At 42.5% G+C, this 25,804-nt stretch overlaps 1 protein-coding gene across 1 annotated transcript in view; it reads right to left on the reverse strand.

Annotated features, from left to right (window-relative positions):
* Nucleotides 1-9,242, reverse strand: part of adora2b (adenosine A2b receptor) — a 34,940-nt gene extending 25,698 nt beyond the window's left edge. The window contains exon 1 of the mRNA XM_043718039.1: nt 8,624-9,242. Within this exon, the coding sequence (XP_043573974.1) occupies nt 8,624-8,949 (326 nt within the window). The 5' untranslated portion in view covers nt 8,950-9,242. The remainder of the gene's footprint in view (nt 1-8,623) is intronic.
* Between the last annotated feature and the right edge of the window lie 16,562 nt (nt 9,243-25,804).

The following is a 25,804-nucleotide window of genomic DNA, read 5'->3' on the forward strand; positions in this document are numbered from 1 at the left end:
ATTTACTGGCCTCGGAGGGAGAACACAAGTTTATAAGAATGATACCTAGACTTCCAAAGTTACGGGGAGAGATTAGACAAATTTGGCCTATTTTCTCTAAACTTTAGAAAGTTAAGGGGTGACCTGATTGAAATTTTCAAGATATTAATAGAAAAAGGCAGGGTGGATAACTATTTCCATTGGTAGGGAATTCTAGAACGAGGGGACATAGTCTCAGAATTAGGGCAAGACCGTTCAGGAGAGATTTTAGGAAGCACTACCACACACAAAAGATGGTAGATATTTGGAACTCTCTTCCACAAATAGAGTTAAATCGGAGATAGATGAATTTTTGTTAAGCAAAGCTATTAAGGGAAATGGGCCAAAGGCAGGTATGTCGAGTGAGGCCACAGGTCAACCAATGATCTCACTGAATTATTGTTCCTATGTTCCTAATTGCAATTCTCCAGTCCTAATGATAGTGCCTCCACAATTTCCACTCTCCCTTCTGTGGCCTTGGATGTATTCTCAAATTTAATTAACTAAATTAAACCTAAGTAGAGTCAGCCTATGCAATACCATCTGCTTTTCCATTTTAATCTCTTGAATGTGTGAACCACGTCCTCTTTCACCATTACCTGAACAGCATCTTCTTCATTGGTAAAGACTGATGCCAAGTACTGATCTAAATTCTCACTTATTACTGCATGTGTAAACTCACCATTTGGTCCCTAATCAGCCCCACTCCTTATTTTACCATCTTTTCTCTGTTTATAACTAAATGGGAAAGTTTGGGATTCCTTTTTATGTTAGCTGCCAGTCTCTTTTCATGCTTCCTCTTGATTCTTTCATTTGCATTTATAATCCCCTCTTATGTAAGTACATAAAGGCAATAGAACAGAATGCGGAGTATAGTGTTACATCTACAGAAAATGTGCAGAGAAGATCAACTCTCATACATGAGATGTCCATTCATAAGGCTGATAACAGTGGGGAAGAAGCTGTTTTTACATTTCTTTGTACATGTTTTCAAACTTTGGTATCTTCTGCCCGACAGAACAGGGTGGAAGAGATTATAGCAGAGGTGGGAGGGGTCTTTGATTATGTTGGCTGCTTTTCTGAGGCAGCAGGATGTGTAGATGCAGTTGCCATATCACAATGTGGTGCATCTGGATAGGATGCTTTCTGTGGTGCATCAATATGTTAAATGACCACAGTCTCAGGTTACCATAGGGCTGCTCTCTCATGAGAGAGAAATGTCTGGTGGTAATTTAATCTGAGGGTTACCACACCTCAGGCGAGGGCAGAGGTTGATAAGTCAGGATCTTCATGGTAACCTAAACCAGTGCGGGAAATGAACCCACATTATTAGCAACAATCTACTTGACAAACCAGCCATCCAGATAACTGAGCTAACTGAGACCCAAATAAGCACATTCTCATTCCAGGTTTACTGTTTCCAGGACTGTTTATTCTTCTATCCTTCAGTTACCTCATCCTGTGTCATTCACAGCTGACACTGTAACAAGATTTTGTTGCTTTCTGTCCTTAATTGCTTGCATTCAATTTTATATTTATGCCCCTTAATTCTGTATCTTTTAAACATTAGACTTAGGCTTTTTAAAAAAAAAACTCTTATCCCTTAATTTTAAACACCTCTATTAATTCATTTTAGAATCTTGCATATTGTAATAAAAAATACCCTTAATATTTATGCTGGAGAGCTAGAAATAAAACACAGAAAATGCTGGACATACTGTCTGTTAATGCATCAGGTCTCTGACAGACTTTCCATAATATTAACTTTGTTCCTCTCTCTACAGATGCTGCCAGATCTGTGGAACATTTCCAACATTTTCTGCTTGCATCTCAATTTTTAAAACTTTTCTTTAAATTTATGTAAGAACGTGGTAAGAATGGAGGGGAACAAATGTGCAGGGGACTTAGAGAGAGGTGCAACAATTACAATGGTTATGATGAGGGAGTTCAATTATCAAAATATAGACTAGGATAGCAGTTGTGTAAAGGGCAGGAAGTGACTGGTTACAGATTGTGTTCACTCAGTGGTTCAGGAAGACAACTCACTACCATCTTCAATTTGAGACTGGACAATAAATGTTGGCCCAACCAATGATGCTCACACCCTCGACTAGGTTTAAAAAAAAAAGAATTTTCTACATTAAGACAAACTAACTGGGTCAAGTGACTGATAGAAGGGAACATTTAGGACAGTGATCATTGTATCACAATGGTTAGGCTGACTATAGAACAGGCTGTCTTTAAAGAAGGATACTCCCTCAAAAGAAAAAGGTAGGACAAACAGAGAGCTCCTTGGATGACATAATTTTTAAAAATTACGAAGAGGAAAAAGAAATGCTTATATAGCTGGAAAATGCAACCAAACCATAAACGTATGGAATAAGAACAGGAGTCCATTCAGCCCCTTACAGCTGCTCTCCCATTCAATACAATCATGGCTGATCTGTTTGATTCAAATTCCAAATTCCTATCTTAACCCCAATAATTTTTGTTTCCCCTGTCTAACAAGCATCTATCCATCCATCTTAAAATATTTAATGACCCCATCTCCACCACCTTCTGAGGCAGAGAATTCCATAGTTGCTCAACCCTCTTAAGAGAAAACAATTCCCTTCATCTTCAAGACTGGTGCTGGTTTAACCTGATGGTCATTATGCCTTGAGCGAGGGGAGGGGTCCTTCATGGTAACTTCAGCCAGTTTGGGAATTGAACCCATACTGTTGATGTTACTCTGTATTGCAAACCAGCCATCCAGCCAACTGAGCAAACCAACCCCACTGAATATTCTAGGTTTAGGTATGATTTGTCTGGTTAGCACACAATAAGATACATTTCACTGTATCTCAGTACATGTGACAAGAATAAATCAAATTAAAATAAACAAAGAGGGGTGATGGACAGTCTATTTCTGTTTTCAATTTGAACAGACGATCTTTGATCGCCTCATCCTTCATTTATTGATCATTCCTATCCTGACAAACACAAATGGAACACCACAGTGTCCTCGATCATGACATCTACATGCATTCAAATTGTTTTCTTCATTTTTGTTACTATTATGAATCCCAAATCAACTTAAGATTTCAATACTGTTCCTGTATCTTGGAAATACTCTCATATTCAACAGAAACCACAAGAAAATCATGTACAAACTGAAATGAAGCAGAAAAAGGTAGTTAATGACAAATATAAAATTCATAATACATGAGGGAAACAAAAACTAGAGAGTATAGGAGAGACCTAAAATAGGGACTAAGAGCCAAGAGTTTCAGAATAATCAGCAGCTAGAATTGATTAATAACAAAAACTATTAGAATGTGAATAAGGGAAGTCTAAGGCTGATTAGGGAATAAACAAGAGGTATTCCTGCAGAAGTAGCAGGCATGGTTGACATACTTCATTCGTACTTTGTATTCATCTTCACTCATGAAGATGATGCAGTAAAGGAGAATGTTGTAATATTTCATCAGATAATAGATCAAGAGGAAGTATTTAAGAGTTTGGCACTCCTCAAAATAGAGAAGCATCCAATATGGAGGGAACACATCTACTGAAGGAAGTAATGCTGGAATTGCTGATCAGAGTCGTACATCCTTGAATATGCCATAACACTGCCAAAATCAGGCACCAATTCACAAGGAAGAGAGGGACAAACCTGGGAACAACAGGCTAAGCTGCCTGAGGTCTGCCATTCAGTAAGTTAAAAAGATCACAATTTGGGATAAAGTTATTTAGCATTTGAAAAAGTATGGCCAATTACTTGGAAATCAGTATAGATTGAATGGAGTTATTTAACAGTGATTAAGAATATGCATGGGGAGTTGGGCATTTAATGTCTAACAATAAAGTCTCAGAGGCATCTGATAAAGTACCACACCAGAGACTTGTTAGCAGAATTATAGCCTTGTCTCCAGTGCAGAAAACCGAGAACAATGATGAATGACTGTTTGTCAAACTGGAGTTAGGTTCATAGTGGTGTCCCTATAGGGATCAGTGTTGGGGCTATGGCTCCTCCCAATATTGCTGACCTGGGCCTGGGTACACAGAGCATAATTCCAAAAACTGTACGTAAGATAAAGTTGGAAGATAGAATATCAATAGGTAGACAGGAGAATATCAATAGGTAGACATATAATTAATGTGATGCAAAGAAGTAAATATATATATCAACGATAAAGAAGAGAATGTCAGAGGGATGATAATTAAGTTGAGGATAACTCAAAGATTGACCAAGTGGTTAATAAGATGGTCTTGGGTTACAGGAGGATATAAACTGATTGATCAGATGGGCAGATCAGTGTCACATGGAATTTCACCCTGATAAGTGTGAGGTGATGCACTTTGAAAGTAGTAACAAGACAAGGGGTACTCGATGTATAGTAGGACGCAAGGAAGCTGAGCAAAGTAAGGATCTTGGAGGTCCTTGTCCACAGATCCCTCAAGCTGGAAGGGCAATTTAATAGGGTTATTACGGTATACATGAGACTGGCCTTCATCAGTCGAGGCACAGATGATAAAAGCAAGGTGGTTATGCTGGAGCTGTACAGAACTTTGGTTAGGCCTTTGCTCCAGTACTGTGTACAGTTCTGGTCACCACAGTGTATGAAGGATGTGGTTGCACTGGAGGAGCTGCAGAGGAGATTCACCAGCATGTTGCCTAGGATGGAGCATTTCAACTCTGAAGAGCGGCTGGATAAGCTCGAGTTGTTTTCTTTAGAACCAAGAAGGCTGAGGGTGTCCTCACAGAGATGTATAAGATTGTGAGAGGCATGGATAGAATGAACAGAAAGTAGCTGGTCCCCTTAGCTGAAGAGTCAATAACAAGGGGCATAATTTTAAAGTGAAAGGCAGGAGGGTTACAGGGGACTTTCAGAAAAAAATAATTCACCAAGGGTGATGGATGTTTGGAATGCTCTGTCTGGGAGGGTAGTTGAAGCGGAAAATCTTACAACCTTTACAAAGTACTTGAATGAACACTTGAAGTGTCAGAACATTCAAGGCTATGGTTCACATGGAGGAAAGTGGGAATAGAGTAAGTTTCGTCAGTGCAGACTCAATGGGCCTCTTGTGTACTCTAGGTTTCTATGAAAAGTGTGAAGAGATCACAACAGATCAGCCATGACTGTACTGAATGATGCAGCAGACTCAAAGGGCTGAATGGCCTAATCCTGCTCAGAAATCTTCTATTGCTGTATTTTATGAGAAAGAGAGAGGAGACACAATATAAACTATAAATGGCATAATTTTATAGATCGTGTAAGAACCAGAGACACCTGGGAACGTCTACACCAAATATTTGAAGGTGCCAGGTAAAAACAGAACATTATTTTTATTAACAGAGGCATAAAAATAAGTTTGTGCTCTTTATAAAAGAAACAGTAGGGCCACAATTGGAGTACTCTATTCAATTCTACGGCCTAAATCTGATCCTATTGCTTATGCTCTCCTGGACACCAAACTTTTATCAGAATGTCAAGGCCTTGAGCAGGGACCAGAAGGGTCTTTACTGGGGTATGTGGCAGACTGGAGAAGGTGACTGCTCTCCCTGGAACAGCAAGTACAGAAGTGTTGAGACTCACAAGAGATTTGGTGGAATAGACAAAATAATAGAACAGGAGGGTCAGTAACAGGAGGACACAGATTTAAGGTGACTGAGAAAAGAATCAGAGCTACTATGAGGAATTCATTTTACAAAGAATCACAATCTGTAACCCACTGCCTGAAAGAGTGGTGTAATCTGACAAAATATTAATTTTGAAAAGGGAATCGGACAAAAGGGAATTTAACTTGAAAAGTCAAAAGTAGTTATGGAATGGATGGGTTCTGATTGGAGAGTTCTTTCAGAGAGCCAGCATGGCCGCACTGGACTACATGTCTTTCTTTTCTGTCATAATCTGATCGCCATTTCCTAATTTTTAGCACCTAACATTAGTGCTAATATAGAAAACTCTCTATATTTAATTGCTATGATTGTATTCAGTGCTACTTTCAATTTTCACTCACATTTCTCAAGAGTTGCAAGTAAATTAGCCTACCTTCTTTTCCATTCTCAAACATTTCAAGTAAAGCCATGTGACTGCTGCTAACCCAGGAGCACCCAGCACCTCAGAATATTGAACTTTTCACCTGCCTCAGTTTCCCTCGCCTCCCTGGGTCTTCCTCATATCCCTTGGGTTTTTCTCACCTACCATGGTCTCCCTCGCCTCCCACCTGAACTCCCAGTCTCCATCACCTCCCTTTATCCTCCTCCACTTCCCTCACATTCCTACACCGTTCTCAGTTTCCCTCACTGTCCATTTCTTTTATTGTCTTTAGGCTTTTTGAACAAGTTCAACCTCACCTGAATGATGAGGTAATCATCCTTATTGCCTGGTGTGGTCTTTCAGCTGCCCATTCTCAGTGTGAATATACCACACAATGACTCTGAACTCTGCTATCCTTTCAGTTAATTCACCTCAGTCTAAGTAATAAATTAACATTGCTCAATGGACAAGCATGAAATATTAAGTCTGCATTTGGATGTCCGTGGCGTGGAAGCAGACAGTGCTCACCGGCACAACCGAAACTTTTAGAGACCACTGGTCACTGCAGGGGCTGAGGTACATTATCACCCTGGATAATGTTATTTTAATTCAATAAGTTTCCTTTCTCTTAACTTGAAAGGGTTCAGAAAATATTTGAGGAGAAAGTGAGGTCTGCAGATGCTGGAGATCAAAGTTGAAACTTTATTGCTGGAACAGCACAGCAGGTCAGGCAGCATCCAGGGAACAGGAGATTCGACGTTTCGGGCACAGGCCCTTCTTCAGGAATGAGCAGAGAGTGTTCAGCAGGAGAAGATAAAAGGTAGGGAGGAGGGACTTGGAGGAGGGGGCGACCTATCACATTTCCAACGCCCCTCCTCCAAGTCCCTCCTCCCTACCTTTTATCTTCTCCTGCTGAACACTCTCTGCTCATTCCTGAAGAAGGGCCTGTGCCCGAAACGTCGAATCTCCTGTTCCCTGGATGCTGCCTGACCTGCTGTGCTGTTCCAGCAATAAAGTTTCAACTTCAGAAAATATTTACAAGGATGTTGCTGGGGTTGGAAGGTTTGAGCTATAGAGAAGAGGCTGAATAGGCTGGGTCCTTTTTTTTCCTGCAATGTCAGAGGCTAAGGGGTGACCTTATAGAGGTTTACAAAATCATGAGGAGCATGGATAGGATGTTTTGCTAAAGTATTTTCGGGCTTAGGTTTAAGGTGAGAGGGAAAGATTTAAAAGGGACCTGAGGGGCAACTTTTTCCATGCAGTGGGTTGTTCATGTATTGAACAAGCTGCCAGAGGAAGTGGTGGAGGCTGGTACAATTACAACATTTAAAAGGTATTTGGATGGGTACATGAATCGAAAGGGTTGAGAGGGATATGGGCCAAATGTTGACAAATAGGGCTGGATTAATTTAGGATACTGGTCGTCACGGGTGAGTTGGACTCCAGGGTCTGTTTCTTTGCTGTATGTCGCTATGACTTTATGACTCTATACAAGTTTGTTGATTGTTAGTTTGTATTTTTTGTTACAGTGCCACCAAGGGCTGCTGAACAGTACTTGGTCATTTATGTTTAAAACAGTAAAAACTGAAAGATGTTAGCCTGAGTTCCTGGCACAATCTCACCCATCCACGCCTATGTTCTCTATGTCCATCAAAGAATAAAGAACAATACGACAAGGGAACAGGCCATTCAGCTCACCAAGACTGTGCTGATACATGGTGCATTTCTAAACTAAAAATCTTTTGCCCCTGTGTGGCCTGTATCCCTCGATTCATATACCTTAAATATTGCTATTGTACCCATTGCAACCACCTCATCTGACAGCATTTTCCAGGCACTTACAACCTTCTATGTAAAAAATCACTTTTAAAGTTTTCCTCCTTTTACCTTAAACCTATTAATCTAGTAATTAACATTTTTACCCTGGGGAAGAAAAACTCGAACTAGCCATTCCTCTCAGAATTTTGTAAACTTCAAATCAGGTCACCCTCGTCCTTCGATGTTTAAGCGAAAACGCATTAAGTTTGTCCAGTCTCTCCTAACAGCTAAGCCCCTCTAAACTAGGTAACATTCTGGCAAACTTCTCTGTATCCTCTCCAAAGCCTCCACATCATTCTGGTGGTGTGGCAACCAGACCAATACACAATATTCCAAATGTGGCCTAACTAAAGTTTCCTATCTCCCACCACAACAGTGTAGTGGGGTGGGGTGTGGGGAAAAGAGTGCTGGAGGTTGGCATAGTGGGAATAAACCAGTGGGTTGGAATCCACCATGGCAGATGGTCAGATGTGAATTCAATGAAATGTTAGCTCATGTCCACCATGTAACAACTGTTCATTGTTAAAAACACACCAGTGTCACTCATCTCTCAGAGAAGGAAATCTGCCAACCTCACCTGGTCTGGCCTCCATGTGACTCTAAACCTGCAGCAACAGGCTTCACTCTTTACTGCTACAAGTCCTTAAACAAATTGCCTGGTTTCCCCTGCACATCCCTGCCCCCAGGGGGATACTGCCCTGTCCCCCCACCCCCAGGGGGACACTGCCCCGTTCCCCCCACCCCCAGGGGGACACTGCACGTACCTGAGGTGGACGCTGACGGTCAGGTACCTATCGATAGCCACCGCCAAGAGGCTGAAGATGGAGCTCTGGGTGAGCACCAGGACGAAGCAGGCGAGGAACAGGCAGCCGTGGAAGCGGGTGGTCATGCCGGTGCTGATGATGATGGCGAACGGGATGGCGAAAGCTCCGACCGCGATGTCAGCCACAGCCAGAGAGACCAGAAAGTAGTTGGTGGCGCTTTTCAGGTTGTTGTTGGTGGCGACAGCCCAGCAGACCAGCACATTGCCCAGAATGGCCAGCACCGCGATCAGCAGCTCCAGACCAATGTAAGCTCGGTTAATCTCCATCCCGGTTCAGGAGCCCGTCAGCCCGAGACCACCCATCGGGAACCGGGACCCTCTGCTCCCGGGGACCGGGACCCTCTGCTCCCGGGGGACGGGACCCTCTGCTCCCGGGGGACGGGACCCTCTGCTCCCGGGGACCGGGACCCTCTGCTCCCGGGGGACGGGACCCTCTGCTCCCGGGTACCGGGACCCTCTGCTCCCGGGGGACGGGACCCGCTGCTCCCGGGGGACGGGACCCACGCGATGAGCAGGACAGTCCTCACTCCCCCCTTACCCACTTAATGCCCCTCCCCTTTACCTTAACTTCACCCCCTCCTTCCACTCTCCTTTCTACCCACCTTTCTCTCCTGTTCCCTCTCCTCCTTGCCCCTCTTTTTCTTTGTTCTCTTGCAGTTTCTGTTTCTCAGACTTAACTTTTTCCCGAGAATATTTCCCTTTCCTCGGTGCTGTGTCCGTTGGATCAGTCCAGGTTTCTCACTTCCCCAGTTTCCGAACCCGGCTCAGACACGTTTTAGCTCTGGCTTGGCAGGGAGTGTCTGAAACAACAGCATCCCCCGAGGGAACGTCTTCAAATCGCAAAACCAGTCACCCTCTCCATTAGGGAACATGTATAAATTGTATCGGAATCTGTCTGCTCGCATTGATCACAGAAGGACATGTTTCTAAAACAGACCATTCGGTTCCATTTGTGCCAGACTCCCTCCTCCACCCCGAATTGTGGAATAAACAGCTTTTTCCATTAAGAATTGTCTCAAGACATGAGTGAATAAGCAACGTACTATAGGGGGTGTCTTCAACACAGGGAAGGAAGTTTTCAGCGTGATTTCTGTGCTGATGGATCCCATGATCTGAATCGGCAGCAGGAGCTCACACAAGGAGGAAGGAACAGAATATCAGAACAGAGTCTGAAGAGGGCTCACAGGACCTGAAACGTTAACTTTGCTTTCTCCCCACGGATGATGCCAGACTTGCTGATGAAGGGCTTTTGCCCGAAATGCCGATTTTCCTGCTCCTCGGAGGCTGCCTGGCCTGCTGCGCTTTTCCAACACCACCTTAATCTAGACCCTTGCTGAGTTTTCCTGCATTTTCTGTTTTTGTTTCACATTTCTTTGTTTCATTTTAAGGCACAATTATCCTAACCACGGCCAATCACAGAGCACTTTACAATGACTCAATGCAGTAGAACATAGAGCATTACAGCACAGTACAGGCCCTTTGGCCCTCGATGTTGCGCCACCCTGTGAAACCAATCTGAAGTCCATCTATCCTACAATATTCCAGTCTCGTCCATATGCCTATCCAATGACCATTTAAATGCCAGTAAAGTTGGCAAGTCTACAACTGTTGCAGGCAATGCATTCCATGCCCCTACTAAAGAAACTACCTCTGACATCTGTCCTATATCCATCACCCCTCAATTTAAAGTTATGTCCCCTCGTGCTGGCCATCACCATCAGAGGAAAATGGCTCTCCCTGTCCACCCTATCTAACCCTCTGATTACCTTATATATCTCAATTAAGTCACCTCTCGACCTTCTCTCTAACAAAAACAGCCTCAAGTCCCTCAACCTTTCCTCGTAAAACCTTCCCTCCAGACCAGGCAACATTCCAGTAAATCTCCTTTGAGCCCTTTCCAAAGCTTCCACATCCTTCCTATACTGCGGGTTGACCAGAACTATACACAATAGTCCAAGTGCGGCCACATCAGAGTTTTGTACAGCTGCAGCATAACCTCATGGCTCTGAAACTCAATCCCTCTACCAATAAAAGCTAACACACCATATGCCTTCTTAACAACCCTATCAACCTGGGTGGCAACTTTCAGGGATCTATGTACATGGACACCGATATTTCTCTGCTCAGCTACACTACCAAGAATCTTATCATTAGCCCAGTACTCTGCATTCCTGTTACTCTTTCCAAAGTTAATCACCTCACACTTTTCTGCATTAAATTCCATTTGCCACCTCTCAGCCTAGCTCTGCAGCTTATCTCTGTAACCTAAAACATCTTTCGACACTATCCACAACTCTACTGACCATAGTGTTGTCTGCAAATTTACTAACCCATCCTTCTACGCCCTCATCCAGATCGTTTATAAAAATGACAAACAGCAGTAAACCCAAAACAGATCCTTACGGTACACCACTAGTAACTGAACTCCAGGATGAACATTTCCCACCAACCACCACCCTCTGTCTTCTTTCAGCTAGGGGAGAGCAGTAGATACGATCTATATGGACTTCAGTAAGGCGTTCAACAAGGCTCCCCATGAGAGACTGGTTAACAAGGTTAGACCTCATGGAATACAGGGAGAACTAGCCATTTGGATACAGAACTGGCTCAAAGGTAGAAGACAGAAGGTGGTGGTGGAAGGTTGTTTTTCAGACTGGAGGCATGTGACCAGTGGAGAGCCACATGGATCGGTGCCGGGTCCACTACTTTTCATCATTTACATAAATGATTTGGATATGAGCTTAAGAGATGTAGTTAGTAAGTTTGCAGATGACACCAAAATTGGAGGTGTAATGGACAGCGAAGAAGTTTACCTCTCGATCACGTGAACCAATGGGCTGAGAAGTGGCAGATGGAGTTTAATTTCGATAAATGCAAGGTGCTGCATTTTGAGAAAGCAAATCTTAGCAGGACTTATACACCTAATGGTATAGGGAGTGTTGCTGAACAAAGAGACCTTGGAGTGCAGGTTCATAACTCCTTGAAAGTAGAGTTGCAGGTTGCAGTGAAGAAGGCATCTGGTATGCTTTCATTTATTGGGCAGAGTATTGAGTACAGGAGTTGGGAGGTCATATTGCGGCTGTACAGGACATTGGTTAGGCCACTTTTGGAATATTGCATGCAATTCTGGTCTCCCTACTATCTGAAGGATGTCGTGAAACTTTAAAGGGTTCAGAAAAAATTTACAAGGATGTTGCCAGGGTTGGAGGATTTGAGCTATCGGGAGAGGTTGAATAGGCTCTCTGTTTTGTCGGAGGCTGAGGGGTGACCTTACAGAGGTTTATATAATCATGAGGGGCATGGATAGAGTAAATAGACAAGGTCTATTCCCTGGAGTGGGGGATTCCAGAACTATAGGGCATAGGTTTAGTGTGAGAGGGGAAGGATATATAAGAGACCTAAAGGGAAACTTTTTTCACTCAGATGGTGGTGTGTGTGTGTTGAATGAGCTGCCAGAGGAAGTGGTGGAGGCTGGTACAATTGCAACATTTAAAAGGCATCTGAATGAGTATATGAATAAGAGGGGTTTTGGAAGGATATGGGCTGGGTGTGGCAGGTGGGACTAGATTGGGTTGGGATTTCTGGTCGGCATGGATGAGTTGGACTGAAGGGTCTGTTTCCATACTGTACATATCTATGACTCTAAATCACCTTCAATCCCATGCCTCTGTATTTTGTGCAGTAGTCTACCATGCTGAACCTTATCAAATGCCTTACTGAAATCCATATACACCACATCAACTGCATTACCCCCATCCATTTGTTTGGTCACTTTCTCAAATAACTCAATAATGTTTGTGAGGAACGACCTACCCTTCACAAAACTGTGTTGACTATCCCTAATCAACTCATTCCTTTCTAGATGATTATAAATCCTATCTCTTATAACTTTTTCCAACACTTTACCCACAACCGAGGTAAGGCTCACTGGTCTATAATTAGCAGGGTTGTCTCTACTCGTCTTCTTGCACAAGGGAACAATATTTGCTATCCTCCAGTCTTCTCACACTATTCCTGTAGACAATGACAACATAATGATCAAAGCCAAAGGCTCGGCAATGTCCTCCCTGGCTTCCCAGAGAATCCTAGGATAAATTCCATCTGGGCTGAAAATGTGTTGCTGGAGAAGCGCAGCAGGTCAGGCAGCATCCAGGGAACAGGAGAATCGACGTTTCGGGCATAAGCCCTTCTTCAGGCTTATGCCCGAAACATCGATTCTCCTGTTCCCTGGATGCTGCCTGACCTGCTGCGCTTCTCCAGCAACACATTTTCAGCTCTGATCTCCAGCATCTGCAGACCTCACTCTCTCCTCATAAATTCCATCTGGCCCAGGGGTCTTATCTATTTTCACTCCTTCCAGAGTTTCTAACACCTCCTCCTTGTGAGCCTCAATCCCATCTCGTCTAGTAGCCTGTTTCTCAGTATTCTCCTCGACAACATTGTCTTTTTCCAATGTGAATAATATTCAGTTGCCACTTCCCTTCTCTCCTCTGCCTCCACGCACAATCTCCCACAACTGTCCTTGATTGATCCTAAGCTTACTCTAGTCATTCTGTTATCCCTTATATACCTATAGAAAGCTTCAGGGTTTTCCCTGATCCTATCCGCCAACAACTTCTCATGCCCCCTCCTCGCTCGTCTTAGCTCTTTCTTTGGGTCTTTCCTGTCTACCTTGTAACTCGCAATCGCAATAACTGAGCCTTCATGTCTCATCCTCACACAAACCTTCTTCTTCCTCTTGACAAGAGATTTAACTTCCTTAGTAAACCATGGCTCCTGCGCTTGATAACGTCTTTCCCATCTGACAGGTACATACTTATCAAGGACACACAGTAGCTGTTCCTTGAATAAGCTCCACATTTCAATTGTGCCCATCCCCTGCAGTTTCCTTCCCCATCCTATGCATCCCAAATCTTGTCTAATCACATCGTAATTGCCTTTACCCCATCTGTAGCTCTTGTCCTCCGGTGTATACCTATCCCTTTCCATTGCTAAAGTAAACATAACTGAATTGTGGTCACTATCATTGTGTAAGTGCATCTTAAAATATCTGACTGCACTGGACAGTGTCTAATCACATTGCACAGCATCAATAGAAATGGATTATCTGAACATATTATTTAACATAAGGACACCTCAGCAATGAACAACCTCAAAACTTTGTTTGGATTGGCAATCTGTGCCCAAAGTCATGATAATCTGAGTATCAAATCCCAATATAGCCATCGTTCACCTTGATTTGGAGACACTTAAACAATTTCTACAGACCCTCTAATAGCAGTAGCGAGATTGAAGAACTCATAGGCCAGCAGATTTTGGAAAAATGCAGAGGTAGCAGGGTTGGACTGGGGTGGACAAAGTTAATAATCACACAACACCAGGTTATAGTCCAACAGGTTTATTGAAAGCACTAGCTTTCGGAATGCTGCTCCTTCATCACGTAGTTATGGCGTATAAGATCATAAGTTTCCACACTGTAGGGAATCTAATCTAATCTAATCAAAAAAAAAGACACAGAATTTATAGCAAAAATTTACAATGTGATGTAACTGAAATTATATATTGCAAAAGACCCAGATTGTTTGTTAAGTCTCTCATCTTTTAGAATAAACATGTTGGTTTCAGTTATTTTATATGTAAATTGCAGAACTTTTTTAAAGTTACATTCTCAAGTGCACTTAAACAATTTCTACAGACCCTCTAATAACAGTAGCGAGATTGAAGAACTCATAGGCCAGCAGATTTTGGAAAAATGCAGAGGTAGGAGGGATTTTGTTATGGGTGACTTCAATATTCCCAATATTGACTGGAACCTCCTTAGTGCAGATGGTTTGGATGGAGCCGTTTTTTGTCAGGTGTGTTCAGGAGGGTTTCCTTACTCAGTATGTAGACAGGCAGACAAGGGGAGAGGCCATTTTGGATTTGGTGCTCAGCAATGAGCCAGGACAGGTGTCAGAACACTCTGGTGACAGTGACCACACCTGCCTCACATTTAGTATAGCCTTGGAGAGTGAAAGGAGCAGTTACCGAGGTAAGATATTTAATTAGGGAAAAGAAACTTATGACGCCATCAGACAGGAGTTAGGAAGTACAGATTTGGAGCAATTGTTCCACAGAAAGGGCACAACAGACATGTGGAGACTATTTAAAGAGGAGTTGTTGCGAGTGATGCACAAATTTGTTCCTCTGAGACAGGCAAGAAGGGGTAGGATTAAGGAGCCTTGGATGACGAGAACAGAGGAGCTTCTCGTCAAAAGGAAGAAGACAGCTTACGTAAGGTGGAGGAAGCTTTAGAGGATTACAGGCTTGCTAGAAAAGAGCTCAGAAATGGACTGAGGAGAGTCAGGAGGGGGCTTGGCTGGAAGGATTAGGGAGAACCCAAAAAGGCATTTTACTCATACGTGAGGAATAAGAGAACGATCAGGGAGAAGGTAGGGCCGATCAGGGATAGCGTAGGAACTTGTGTGTGGAGTCTGAGCAGATAGGGGAAGCCCTAAATGAGTTTTTTGTTTCAGTTTTCACGAAGGAAAGGGACCTTGTTGTGAATGAGAACTTTGAGGAGCTGGGATACAGGCTTGAACAGATCAAGATTGATGAAGTTGTTGTTCTGGAAAGTTTGGCAAACATTAAGATTGATAAGTCCCCATGACCAGACCAGATTTATCCCAGGTTGGTCCGGGAAGTGAGAAAGAAGATTGCTAAGCCTCTGGCGAAGATCTTTACCTCCTCACTCTGCACTGGAGTCATATCAGAGGATTGGAACGGCAATATATTTCCAGGACAGGATGGTGACTAGCTCAGATGCAACTTGTACAGGGTGATGGTGTTCCCATGTGTCTGCTGCCCTTGTCCTTCTAGATGGTAGTGGTTGTGGGTTTTTGAAGGTGCTATGTAAGGTGCCTTGGTAAATTTAGCAACATATAATCTAATCGAGCAGAGTCAGAGACATGAAGATGAACCTGAAATATTTCCTAAAATTCTTTGAAGAGGTAATAACTAAGGTAGCTAAAGAGTAACTGGCCACAATTATTGACAGCATATATTAATGGCTTGGATGAGGAAAGTGAATATACTGTCCCCAAGTTTGCGGATGAAACAAAATAAGTGGGAAAGCAAGTGGTGAGGATAACACAAATAATCTGCAGAGGGATATAGACAGGTTAAGTGAGTGGGCAAAACTTTAGCAGATGGAATGTAATATGAGGTTATATATTTTGATATGAAGCATAAAGGAGCTGAAAATGGTTTGACTGGAGTATCACTGCAGAAAGCTACATAACAGATGGATTAGGGAATCCTCGTGTATGAATTTTAAAAATAAGCATCCATATTCAGCAGGTAATAGGGAGGCAAATGGAATGTTAATCCTTATTTCAAAGGGAAGTTTGCTAAAATTAAACAAGGCAATATTTGGACCTTACCTGGAATATTGTGAACAGTTTTGGGTTCCTCAACTAAGGAGAGATACATTGCCATTGGAGACAGTCCAGAGAAGGTTCACTCGGCTGGTACTAGAAATGAAGGGACTGTCTTATGGGGCGAGATTAAGGTGGGTTTGTACTCATCGGAATTTAGGAGCATGAGAGACGACTTTATTGAAACATATAAGAATCTTAGGGGATTTGAACAGATCTTGGAGCTTATTCAAGAACCAGCTATTGCACGTCATTGATAAGTATGTACCTTTCAGGCAGGGAGGAAGTTGTCGAGCGTAGGAGCCATGTTTTAATAAGCAAGTTGAATATCTTGTCAAGAATAAGAAGAAGGCTTATGTTAGGATGAGATGTGAAGACTCAGTTAGGGCACTTGAGAGTTACAAGTTAGGCAGAAAAGACCTAAAGAGGGAGCTAAGAGCCAGGAGGAGTCATGAGAAGTCATTGGCGGTAGGATCAAGGAAAACCCTAAGGCTTTCTATAACTATATCAGGAATAAAAGAATGACCAGAGTAAGACTAGGGCAAATCAAGCATAGTAGTGGGAAGTTGTGTGTGGAGTCAGAGGAGATAGGGAAGTGCTAGATGAAAACTTTTTGTCAGTATTCGCACTAGAAAAAGACAATGTGGTCGAGGACAATACTGAGATATAGGCTACTAGACTAGCTGGGATTGAGGTGCATAAAGAGGAGGTGTTAGCAATTCTGGAAAGTGTAAAATAGATAAGTCCCCTGGGCCAGATGGAATTTATCCTAGGATTCCAGGGAGGAGAGAGAGGAGATTGCCGAACCTTTGGCTTTGATCTTTATGTCATCATTGTCTACAGGAATAGTGCCAGAAGACTGGAGGATAGCAAATGTTGTTCCCTTGTTCAAGAAGCGGAGTAGAGACAACCCTGGAAATTATAGATCAGTGAGCCTTACTTCAGTTGTGAGTAAAGTGTTGGAAAGGGTTTTTAGAGATAGGATTTATAATCATCTAGAAAGGAATAAGTTGATTAGGGATAGTCAACATGGTTTTGTGAAGGGTAAGTTGTGCCTCACAAAGCTTATTGAATCCTTTGAGAAGGTGACCAAACAGGTGGATAGGGTAAAGCCGTTGATGTGATGCATATGGATTTCAGTAAAGCATTTGATAAAGTTCCCCAAGGTAGGCTATTGCATGAAATATGGAGGCATGAGATTAGGGTGATTTCGTGGTTTGGATCAGAAATTGGCTAGCTAAAAGAAGACACAGGGTGGTTATTGATGTGAAATATTCATCCTGGAGTTCAGTTATTAGTGGTGACTGCAAGGATCTGGTTAGGGTCCACTACTATTTGTCATTTTTATAAATGACCTGGATGAAAGCATAGAAGGATGGGTTAGTAAATTTGTGGATGACGCTAAGTCGGTAGAGTTGTGGATAGCGACGAAGGGTGTTGTAGGTCATAGATATAGATAAGCTGCAGAGCTGGGCTGAGAGGTAGCAAATTGAGTTTAATGTAGAAAAGTGTGAGGTGATTTACTTTGGAAGGAGTAACAGGAATGCAGAGTACTGGGCAAATGGTAAAATTTTTGGTAGTGTGGATGAGCAGAGAGAGATCTCGGTGTCATGTACATAGATCCCTGAAAGTTGCCACCAGGTTGGTGAAGTTGTTAAGAAGGCATACGGTGTGTAAGCTTTTATTGGTAGAGGGATTGAGTTTCAGAACTATGTGATCATGCTGCAGCTGTACAAAACTCTGGTGTGGCCACATTTGGAGTATTGTGTACAGTCCTGGTCACCACATTATAGGAAGGATGTGGACGCTTTGGAAAGGGTTCAGAGGAGATTTAATGGGATATTGCCTGGTATGGAGGGAAGGTCTTACGAGGAAAGGCTGAGGGACTTGAGGCTGTTTTCGTGAGAGACAAGAAGGTTGGGAGGGTGACTTAATTGAGACTTATCAGATAATCAGAGGGTTAGATAGACTGGACAGCGAGAGATTTTTTCCTGGGATGGTGATGGCTAGCACGAGGGGGCATAGCTTTAAATTGAGGGGTGTTAGATATAGGACAGATGTCAGAGGTAGTTTCTTTACTCAGAGAGTAGTAGGGGTGTGGAACGCATTGCCTGCAACAGTAGTTGCAGACACGCCAACTTTAAGGGCATTTAAATGATCATTGGACAGGCATATGGGCGAGAATGGAATAGTATAGGTTAGATGGGCTTCAGATTGGTTCCACAGGTCGGTGCAACATCAAGGGCCGAAGGTCCTGTACTGCGCTGGAATGTTCTATGTTCTAGGTAGAAATGGAAAGGCTGTTTCGTCTTGAGTTTAGGATTATAGAGCATCATCTCAGAATAAAACAGAGATGAGAGGGAATTTATTCTTTCAGAGGGCAGTGTATCTGTGGAACGTTGATTTCATTTGGTTAATTATTGCCATGTACCCAGGTGCAGTGAAAAAGTTTGAAAACAAAAGATGCAAGAAAGCACAGTGGGTCAGATAGCATCCAGGAAGAGGGAGCTAGCTAACATTTTTAGTCTAAATGACTCTACATCAGAGTGAAAAGTTCTGTTTTGTGTGCAGTACAGACAAATCATACCATACAAAGATCATAGGGTGATAGAATAAAGGAATATGAAATTATGGCTGCAAAGAAGATGCACAAAAAGCAAGATCACCATTAGATTTTAAATTTGAGAGGTCCATTCAGAAATCTAATAACAACAGGGAAGAAGCTGTTCTTGAGTCAGTTGGTGCCTGTGTTTAAGCTTTTGTATGTCTGCCCAGTGAAGAGATTATAACCGGGATGGGAGTTGTCTTTGATGATATTGGCTGCCTTTCTGAGGCAGTGCAAAGTGTAGACGGACTCAATAGATGGACTGGGCTCTGTTCACAACCCTCTGTAGTTCCTTCCGGTATTGTGCAGAGCAGTTGCCATACCAAGCCATGGTGTACCTATATAGAATACTTTCTATGGTGCATCAATAACAGTTGGTGAGGGTCCTTATGGAATTTCCTTAGCCTCCTGAGGAAGAAGAGGAGTTATTGTGCTTTCTTGACTGTTGCCTGTTCATGGGTGGACCAGTACAGATTGTTGGTGATTGTCACTCCTCGGAACCTGACGCTGTTGACAATATCTACCTGAGCATCATTGATGTAGATAAGGCATGTCCTCCTCCTTACTTCCTAAAGTCAATGATCAGCTCTTTAGTTTTGCTGACATTGAGTGAGAGACTATTATCTTTATATCACACCAGCAAGCACTCTATTTCTTTCCTGATTCTATCTCATCATTGTTTGAAGTCTGGCCTACAATGTGGAGGGTGGAGCAGAGATCTAGGTCTTGGAGTTTGGAGATTAATTTGGTTTTGTATTATAGTATTGAAGGTGGAGCTGTAGTCAACAAGTAGAAGCTTGACGTAGGTATCCTTAAGTTCTGAGGAAGGGTCACTGGACCCAAAACGTTAATTCTGATTTCTCTCCACAGATGCTGCCAAACTTGCTGAGCATTTCCAGCAGTTTCTGTTTTTGTTTCTGATTTGCAGCACCTGCAGTTTTTTCATTTTGTTTTAGTTGATATCCTTATTGTCCAGATGTTCCAGGGATGAGTGTATGGCTAGGGAGATGGCATCTACGATGGACCAGTTGTGCTGGTGGGCAAATTGCAAGGGATCAAGGCAGATTGGGAGGCTGGAGTAGGTGTGAGCCATGACTAACCTCTCGAAGCACTTCATAGTGATGGAGATCAGAGCCACCAGGCGGCAGTCATCGAGCCACGTTGCATGTGCTTTCTTTGGTACCGGGATCATGGTGGCCTTCTTGAAGCAGATGGCGACTTCAGATCGTAGCAAGGAGAGATTAAAGATGTCAGCGAGTAATCTCACCAGATGGTCAGCACAGGGTCTGAGTGCAAGGCTGGGGGCTCTCTCTGGGCCAATCCCTTTCTGTGGGTTCACTTTCAACAAGGCCAATCTAACATCTGCAGCAGTGACTGAGGGAACAGGAGCATCTGAGGCTGGAAGGGCAGGAGACACCGTTTCACTGATCTTTGGTTTTAACCGAGTGTAAAATTCATTGAGCACATCAGGGAGGGATTTTGTTCTGCCTCACCTTGGAGCCCATAATGTTGTGTAGGTCTTGCCACAGACAGTGGGTGTCCGTATGGTTAATTTGGATCTCTAAATGGCTGGGGTCGTTCAGTGTATTCAAGGCTGAGATAGACAGGTTTTAATCATTAAGAGATTCATGGGTTATAGGGAAAAGGCAGGAAACTGGGGTTGAGGATTACCATATTAATTGTGATCCCATTGAACGGTGGAGCAGATTCAATGGGTGCATGGGCGACGTTTGCTGTTATGTATTCTGGATTATGTTCTCATGGTGTTTCGCTTCTCATGGTCCACTTACACAAAGCCCGCACAGGAATACATGTGTATACATTGGGGTGGGGAGGGGTTTAGGTTTGACAATTTTTGAATTCAATGACTTGATGGCTTATTGGTTGCAGACTCCACATGACTGGATTTCCTCTCCAAGAGTTCTGCATGGTGCAAGTTGCAAAAGGCCAGTCTGGATGTGTTTCTACAGTTTGGCATACTTCATTTGCTATTAAATTGGTGATTCACTCTCATTGTGATCCATTTAAACAACTAGTGTTACAGGTAGACCAGGGGTCTTTGACTTAAGATAAGGGGTAGGAGAAGATGTGAGGAAAATCTTTTCACCGAGAGGATGGTGGGAATCTGGAACTCACTACCTGTAAGGGTGGGAGAGGCAGAAACCTTCATAACATTGAATAAGAACTTGTAATGCCAAGGCACACAAGGCTTATGGAGCAAGTGCTGGAAAATAGGATTAGAATAGTTAGGTGGTTTTTGACCAACACAGACAGGATGGGCCAAAGGATCTATTTCTGAGCTATAGATCTCAATGACTCTATGAGGTAGACCTTAGTTGCAGCTGTTGCAAGATATTCACTAACACTAAACTCCTCTTTTTATGTCCCCAGTACTAATTCTCGTCTCCTCACAGACCCTCCCTGCTGAGTATTCCTGATACTTCCTGTTCCTGTTACAAACCTCTTGCCATGACCTCAGTTTTGAGGCAGTCCTTCTAAATTCCAATGAGTGCAGGCCAATCTACTCAAACTCTCCACATAAGGGAATCCCTCCATATCTGGGATCAGCTGAGTGAACCTTCTCTGGACTGCCTTCAATGCCGATCTATCCTTCTTTAGATTTTGGATCCAAAACAGTTCAGAGTATTCCTGCTGTGGTCTGACCAATGCCTTGTGTAGTTTTAATAAAACTTCCTTACTTTTATATTCTATTCCCTTTTAAATAAATGCCAACATTCCATTTACCTTCCCTATTATCTGCTGAACTTGACTGTTTGTGGTTCATGGATGAGGATTTCAAAATTCTGTTCAGTAGCTTTCTGCAGTCTTTCTCCACTTAAATAATATTCAGCATTTCTATTCTTCCTTCCAAAGTGAATGATTTCACATTTCTCCACATTATATTCCAACTGCCCACTCATTTAACCTGTCTATGTTCCTCTGCAGCTGCTTTATAACATATTTACTGTGCCTTTTTGCTTCTTTTTGTGTCATCTGCAAAATGTGGCAATTCACTTTCTACATCCAAATCTTTGGTCGATTAATTATGGTCTTTTGAACACGGTTTCCTGATCACATTATCCCACTATTGGCAGTCATGCCTTCAGTTGCCTGGGCCTGAAGCTTTGGAATTGTGTCCCTGAACTATTCAACTTCTCCTGATTTTTCTCCTTTATGATACACTTTAAAACATACCACTTTTATCAAACTTTTGATCACCCGACCTAATTGTCCTTACATGACTCAGTGTCATACTTTAGAACGTTCCTATGAAATGCCTTGGGACTTTTCATTGTATTAAAGACTATATTAATATATATTAAAATAATTTGATGTTGTCCCTATTCTTTCATGGGAAGTGGGTATTGCTGACAAGGCCAGCATTTGTTGTCCATCTTTATGACAACTGATCAAGGATTTATGGTCACCATTATTGGGACTAGCATTATATTCCAAATTTATTAGTTGCATGTAAGATTTGAACCTATCTCTCTGGAGCACTAGCTTGGTCTCTGTATTACTAGCCCAGTGACATTATTAAGATGCCATCAACTCTCTAGTTCAGTGCTGTCACCACTGCCTCTGCCTTTTCCCTCACTTCCATGGGATCAAACCTGCTCTAAGTTTACTCTGCTGTAGAAGTGACCCAGGCCACAGGTCAGTAACTTGGGAGAAAAAAAAATGGTTTTGTGGGGATGAGGGGTCATGGGAAGATGGTGATTCAGCAACAATGGCAAGAGAGTGGCTCTCAGTGGATGACCCCACCACCCAATATCCTGTAACTCAATCAGCACTTGGCACCCATCTCTCATTGCCCTTGAACTGAGTGGTATGTTGGACCACTTCAGAGGGCAGTTAAGAGCCAACCACATTGCTGTGGGACTGGAGTCACATGTAGGCCAGACCAATAAGGACAGTAAATTTTCTTCCCTAAAGGACATTAATGAACCAGAATCCATTAAAATGTTTTGGTCACTTTGGCAATCTGTAATTTTATTACATTGAAGGCAATATGAAAGATGTATTTATTGTTGAATGGTGAATTCATTATTTAATGAACTGGTACTTCAAAAAGAGAAAATTGATTTTTGACTCATTCATGTTCCAGTGCTCGATTGTAGTTTTCAGAACTGAACATCACTGCCACTGAACGTAATAATTGTATGCAAGTATGGTGTCAGCTTCAGTGGCTTAACATTATGCAAGTGAACTTTTCACTTGACTTCAGTTCTCAGTCCATCCTATCACGTGATCAATTTTTAAAAAGCTTCTACTTATTTATTGCAATACCATATCCTCAAGACAACCCACAATACTTTATAACCAGTGAACTACTTTTTGTTGAGTGAAACTGTCTGTTTTTTTCCAAGAAAAACAATCCAAATTTAGCCACTGTTCATAACTCACTCCTGATACTGAGAACTATCTCTGTACCCTCTCCTAGGACACAATTGGTTACAGCTAGAACTGTTCCGTGGACCCATAGAGCAACACACTCTTTACTGAAGCATTCTGGAATTTGTAGCCTCTTCCTTTGCTCTTACAACAATTACCTTTCCATCACAGCCATGTATAAACCGATAGGTTGAGAATGGACCTGCCTGAACCCTCCCAGATTTTCATCATCAGCACATTGTGACCTTGTTCCCTCTGAACACATTCTCCTTTTGTCTTCATTCTCTCATATTAATTATTAAACTGTAAAACAACTGCTTAACATATTTTGCTTTCTGCTTCCTGGTAGTATTGGTCTGAACTGATTAATTTCTCCACTTTGTATTTTGATATAAGCAAACTTAGAGATTTTATTAATGCACACAATCCCTTCTTAAACTATGACAATCCAAGATACAGGAACACATTTTACCAATGGGGCACTCTATCCTTCAGCTCAAAAAAAGAAGTACCAGGCAGAATCCTCCACATCATCTGTACAAAGTACCACTGGAGTATTTGTAAGAATAGGTAAAATCAGTGTTCAGCTTCTTCAGAGGTCTTTGTGCCCACAATCCCAAAGCTATTGTTGATGTTTGCTGTGGGAGAAGGGACCAAGACCTGGGGCCAGTTCCAGGGCCATGCCCTGATCTCCTTGAGATAATCTGATGAATTACAAAACGCTAGAGATTTACTATTACTCAAAAAACAGAGCACTCAAATCAGAGCATAATATAATAAAATAATGAGGAATATGGAATGGTAATTCTTTATCATATTCATCCATTCTGTAGCTATCTGATTGCAGCTACAGTAGGATTTTAAAGGATTCCAAAGGTTTTCACCTTTCACTGATCCCTCTGGGAACCCAATATTCTTAACAGAGAATGTACTATAACATCCTTGAATTATCTTTTTGCTATCACCATGTTACCTGACTGCACTTTTACAACTGAATTTTCAGTCATTTTTGAGATGTACTTTTTCCAAACTCTCTACAACATTAAAATGTCAGTACTGAGGGAGCGGGCACTGTCAGTGCTGAGGGAGCTCTGCACCGTCAGAGGACCAGTCCTGAGGGATTACCTCACTATTGGAGGTCAATACTGAGGGAATGAGCACTGTCGGAGGTTCAGTGTTGAGAGACTGCTACACTGTCAGAGAGTGAGTCCTGAGGGAGTGCTGCACTGTCAGAGGGTCAGCACTGAGGAATGTGGTGGTTTTCAATTGAGAAGTTAATTTAGGGTCTGATTTACTCTCAAACCTATACATGTAAGACCCCACTGCACTATTTGAAAGAAGACCAACAGCATTCTTTCCTGTGGCCTGGGCAAGATTTATCACTTGATTAACATTGATACTACAGATACTTAGGTCAATTGTTACCTTGTTGGATGTGGGATCTTGCTGTACAGATTGACTGCAATGTTTCCAATGTCATGACGGTGACTACACTTCAACTGTGTTGGCTACAAAATGCTTTAGGAAATCCTACGTTTGTGAAAAGCATGATATTGAAGTCTTCCTTTTTCTTAGTTTTATTTGGAATATCTTGAGAACAAGCACAAATTGTTAGTAGCGACCTGTCTTGGAGTATTTGATCATGAACGTCCTCTAAGTGGGGTCATAAAACCGTAAGACCATAAGACATAGGAGTGGAATTAAGGCCATTTGGCCCATCAAGTCCACTCTGCCATTTAATCATGGCTGATGGGCATTTCAACTCCAGTCTCCCCGTAGCCCTTAATTCCTTGCGAGATCAAGAATTTATCAATCTGTGCCTTGAGGACATTTAACGCCCCGGCCTCCACTGCACTCCGCGGCAATGAATTCCACAGGCCCACCACTCTCTGGCTGAAGAAATGTCTCCTCATTTCCGTTCTAAATTGACCCCCTCTAATTCTAATGCTGTGCCCACGGGTCCTAGTCTCCCTCCTAACGGAAACAAATTCCCAGTGTCCACCCTTTCAAAGCCATGCATTACCTTGTAAGCTTCTATTAGATCACCCCTCAACGTTCGAAACTCTAATGAATACAATCCCAGGATCCTCAGCCACTCATCCTATGTTAGGCCTACCATTCCAGGGATCAACTGTGTGAATCTCTGCTGGACACACTCCAGTGCCAGTATGTTCCTCCTGTGGTGTGGGGTCAAAACTGGACACAGTATTCTAAATGGGGCCTAATTAGAGCTTTATAAAGTCTCAGAAGCACATCGCTGCTTTTATATTCCAACTCTCTTGAAATAAATGACAACATTACATTTGCTTTCTCAACCTGCAAGTTTACCTTTAGAGAATCCTGGACTAGCACTCCCGGATACCTTTGTACTTTGGCTTTATGAATTTTCTCACTGTTTAGAAAACAGTCCTTGCCTGTATTCTTTTTCCAAAGTGCAAGACCTCACATCTGCAGCAGGGTCCTGCTGGTTCACCTGAAGTTCAACTTCAGCTTTGCTTCTAAATAAACCAGAAATATTGCAGACGTTGAAAATCTGAAATTAAAACAAAAACTGCTGTCAATACTCAGCAGTCAGAACTCAAATTCACGGTTGATGCTGCCTGCTTGTGCATAGTTCCAGCATTTTGTGTTTTAATTCTAACTGGTTTACTGTTTGTTGTTCTGTATTTGTTTGTTACTAAGTGTGTAGCAATGTTCCCAGTTCTCA

The sequence above is a fragment of the Chiloscyllium plagiosum genome, chromosome 28 (genome assembly GCF_004010195.1).
Source record: "Chiloscyllium plagiosum isolate BGI_BamShark_2017 chromosome 28, ASM401019v2, whole genome shotgun sequence".
Classification (NCBI taxonomy): Eukaryota; Metazoa; Chordata; class Chondrichthyes; order Orectolobiformes; family Hemiscylliidae; genus Chiloscyllium; species Chiloscyllium plagiosum.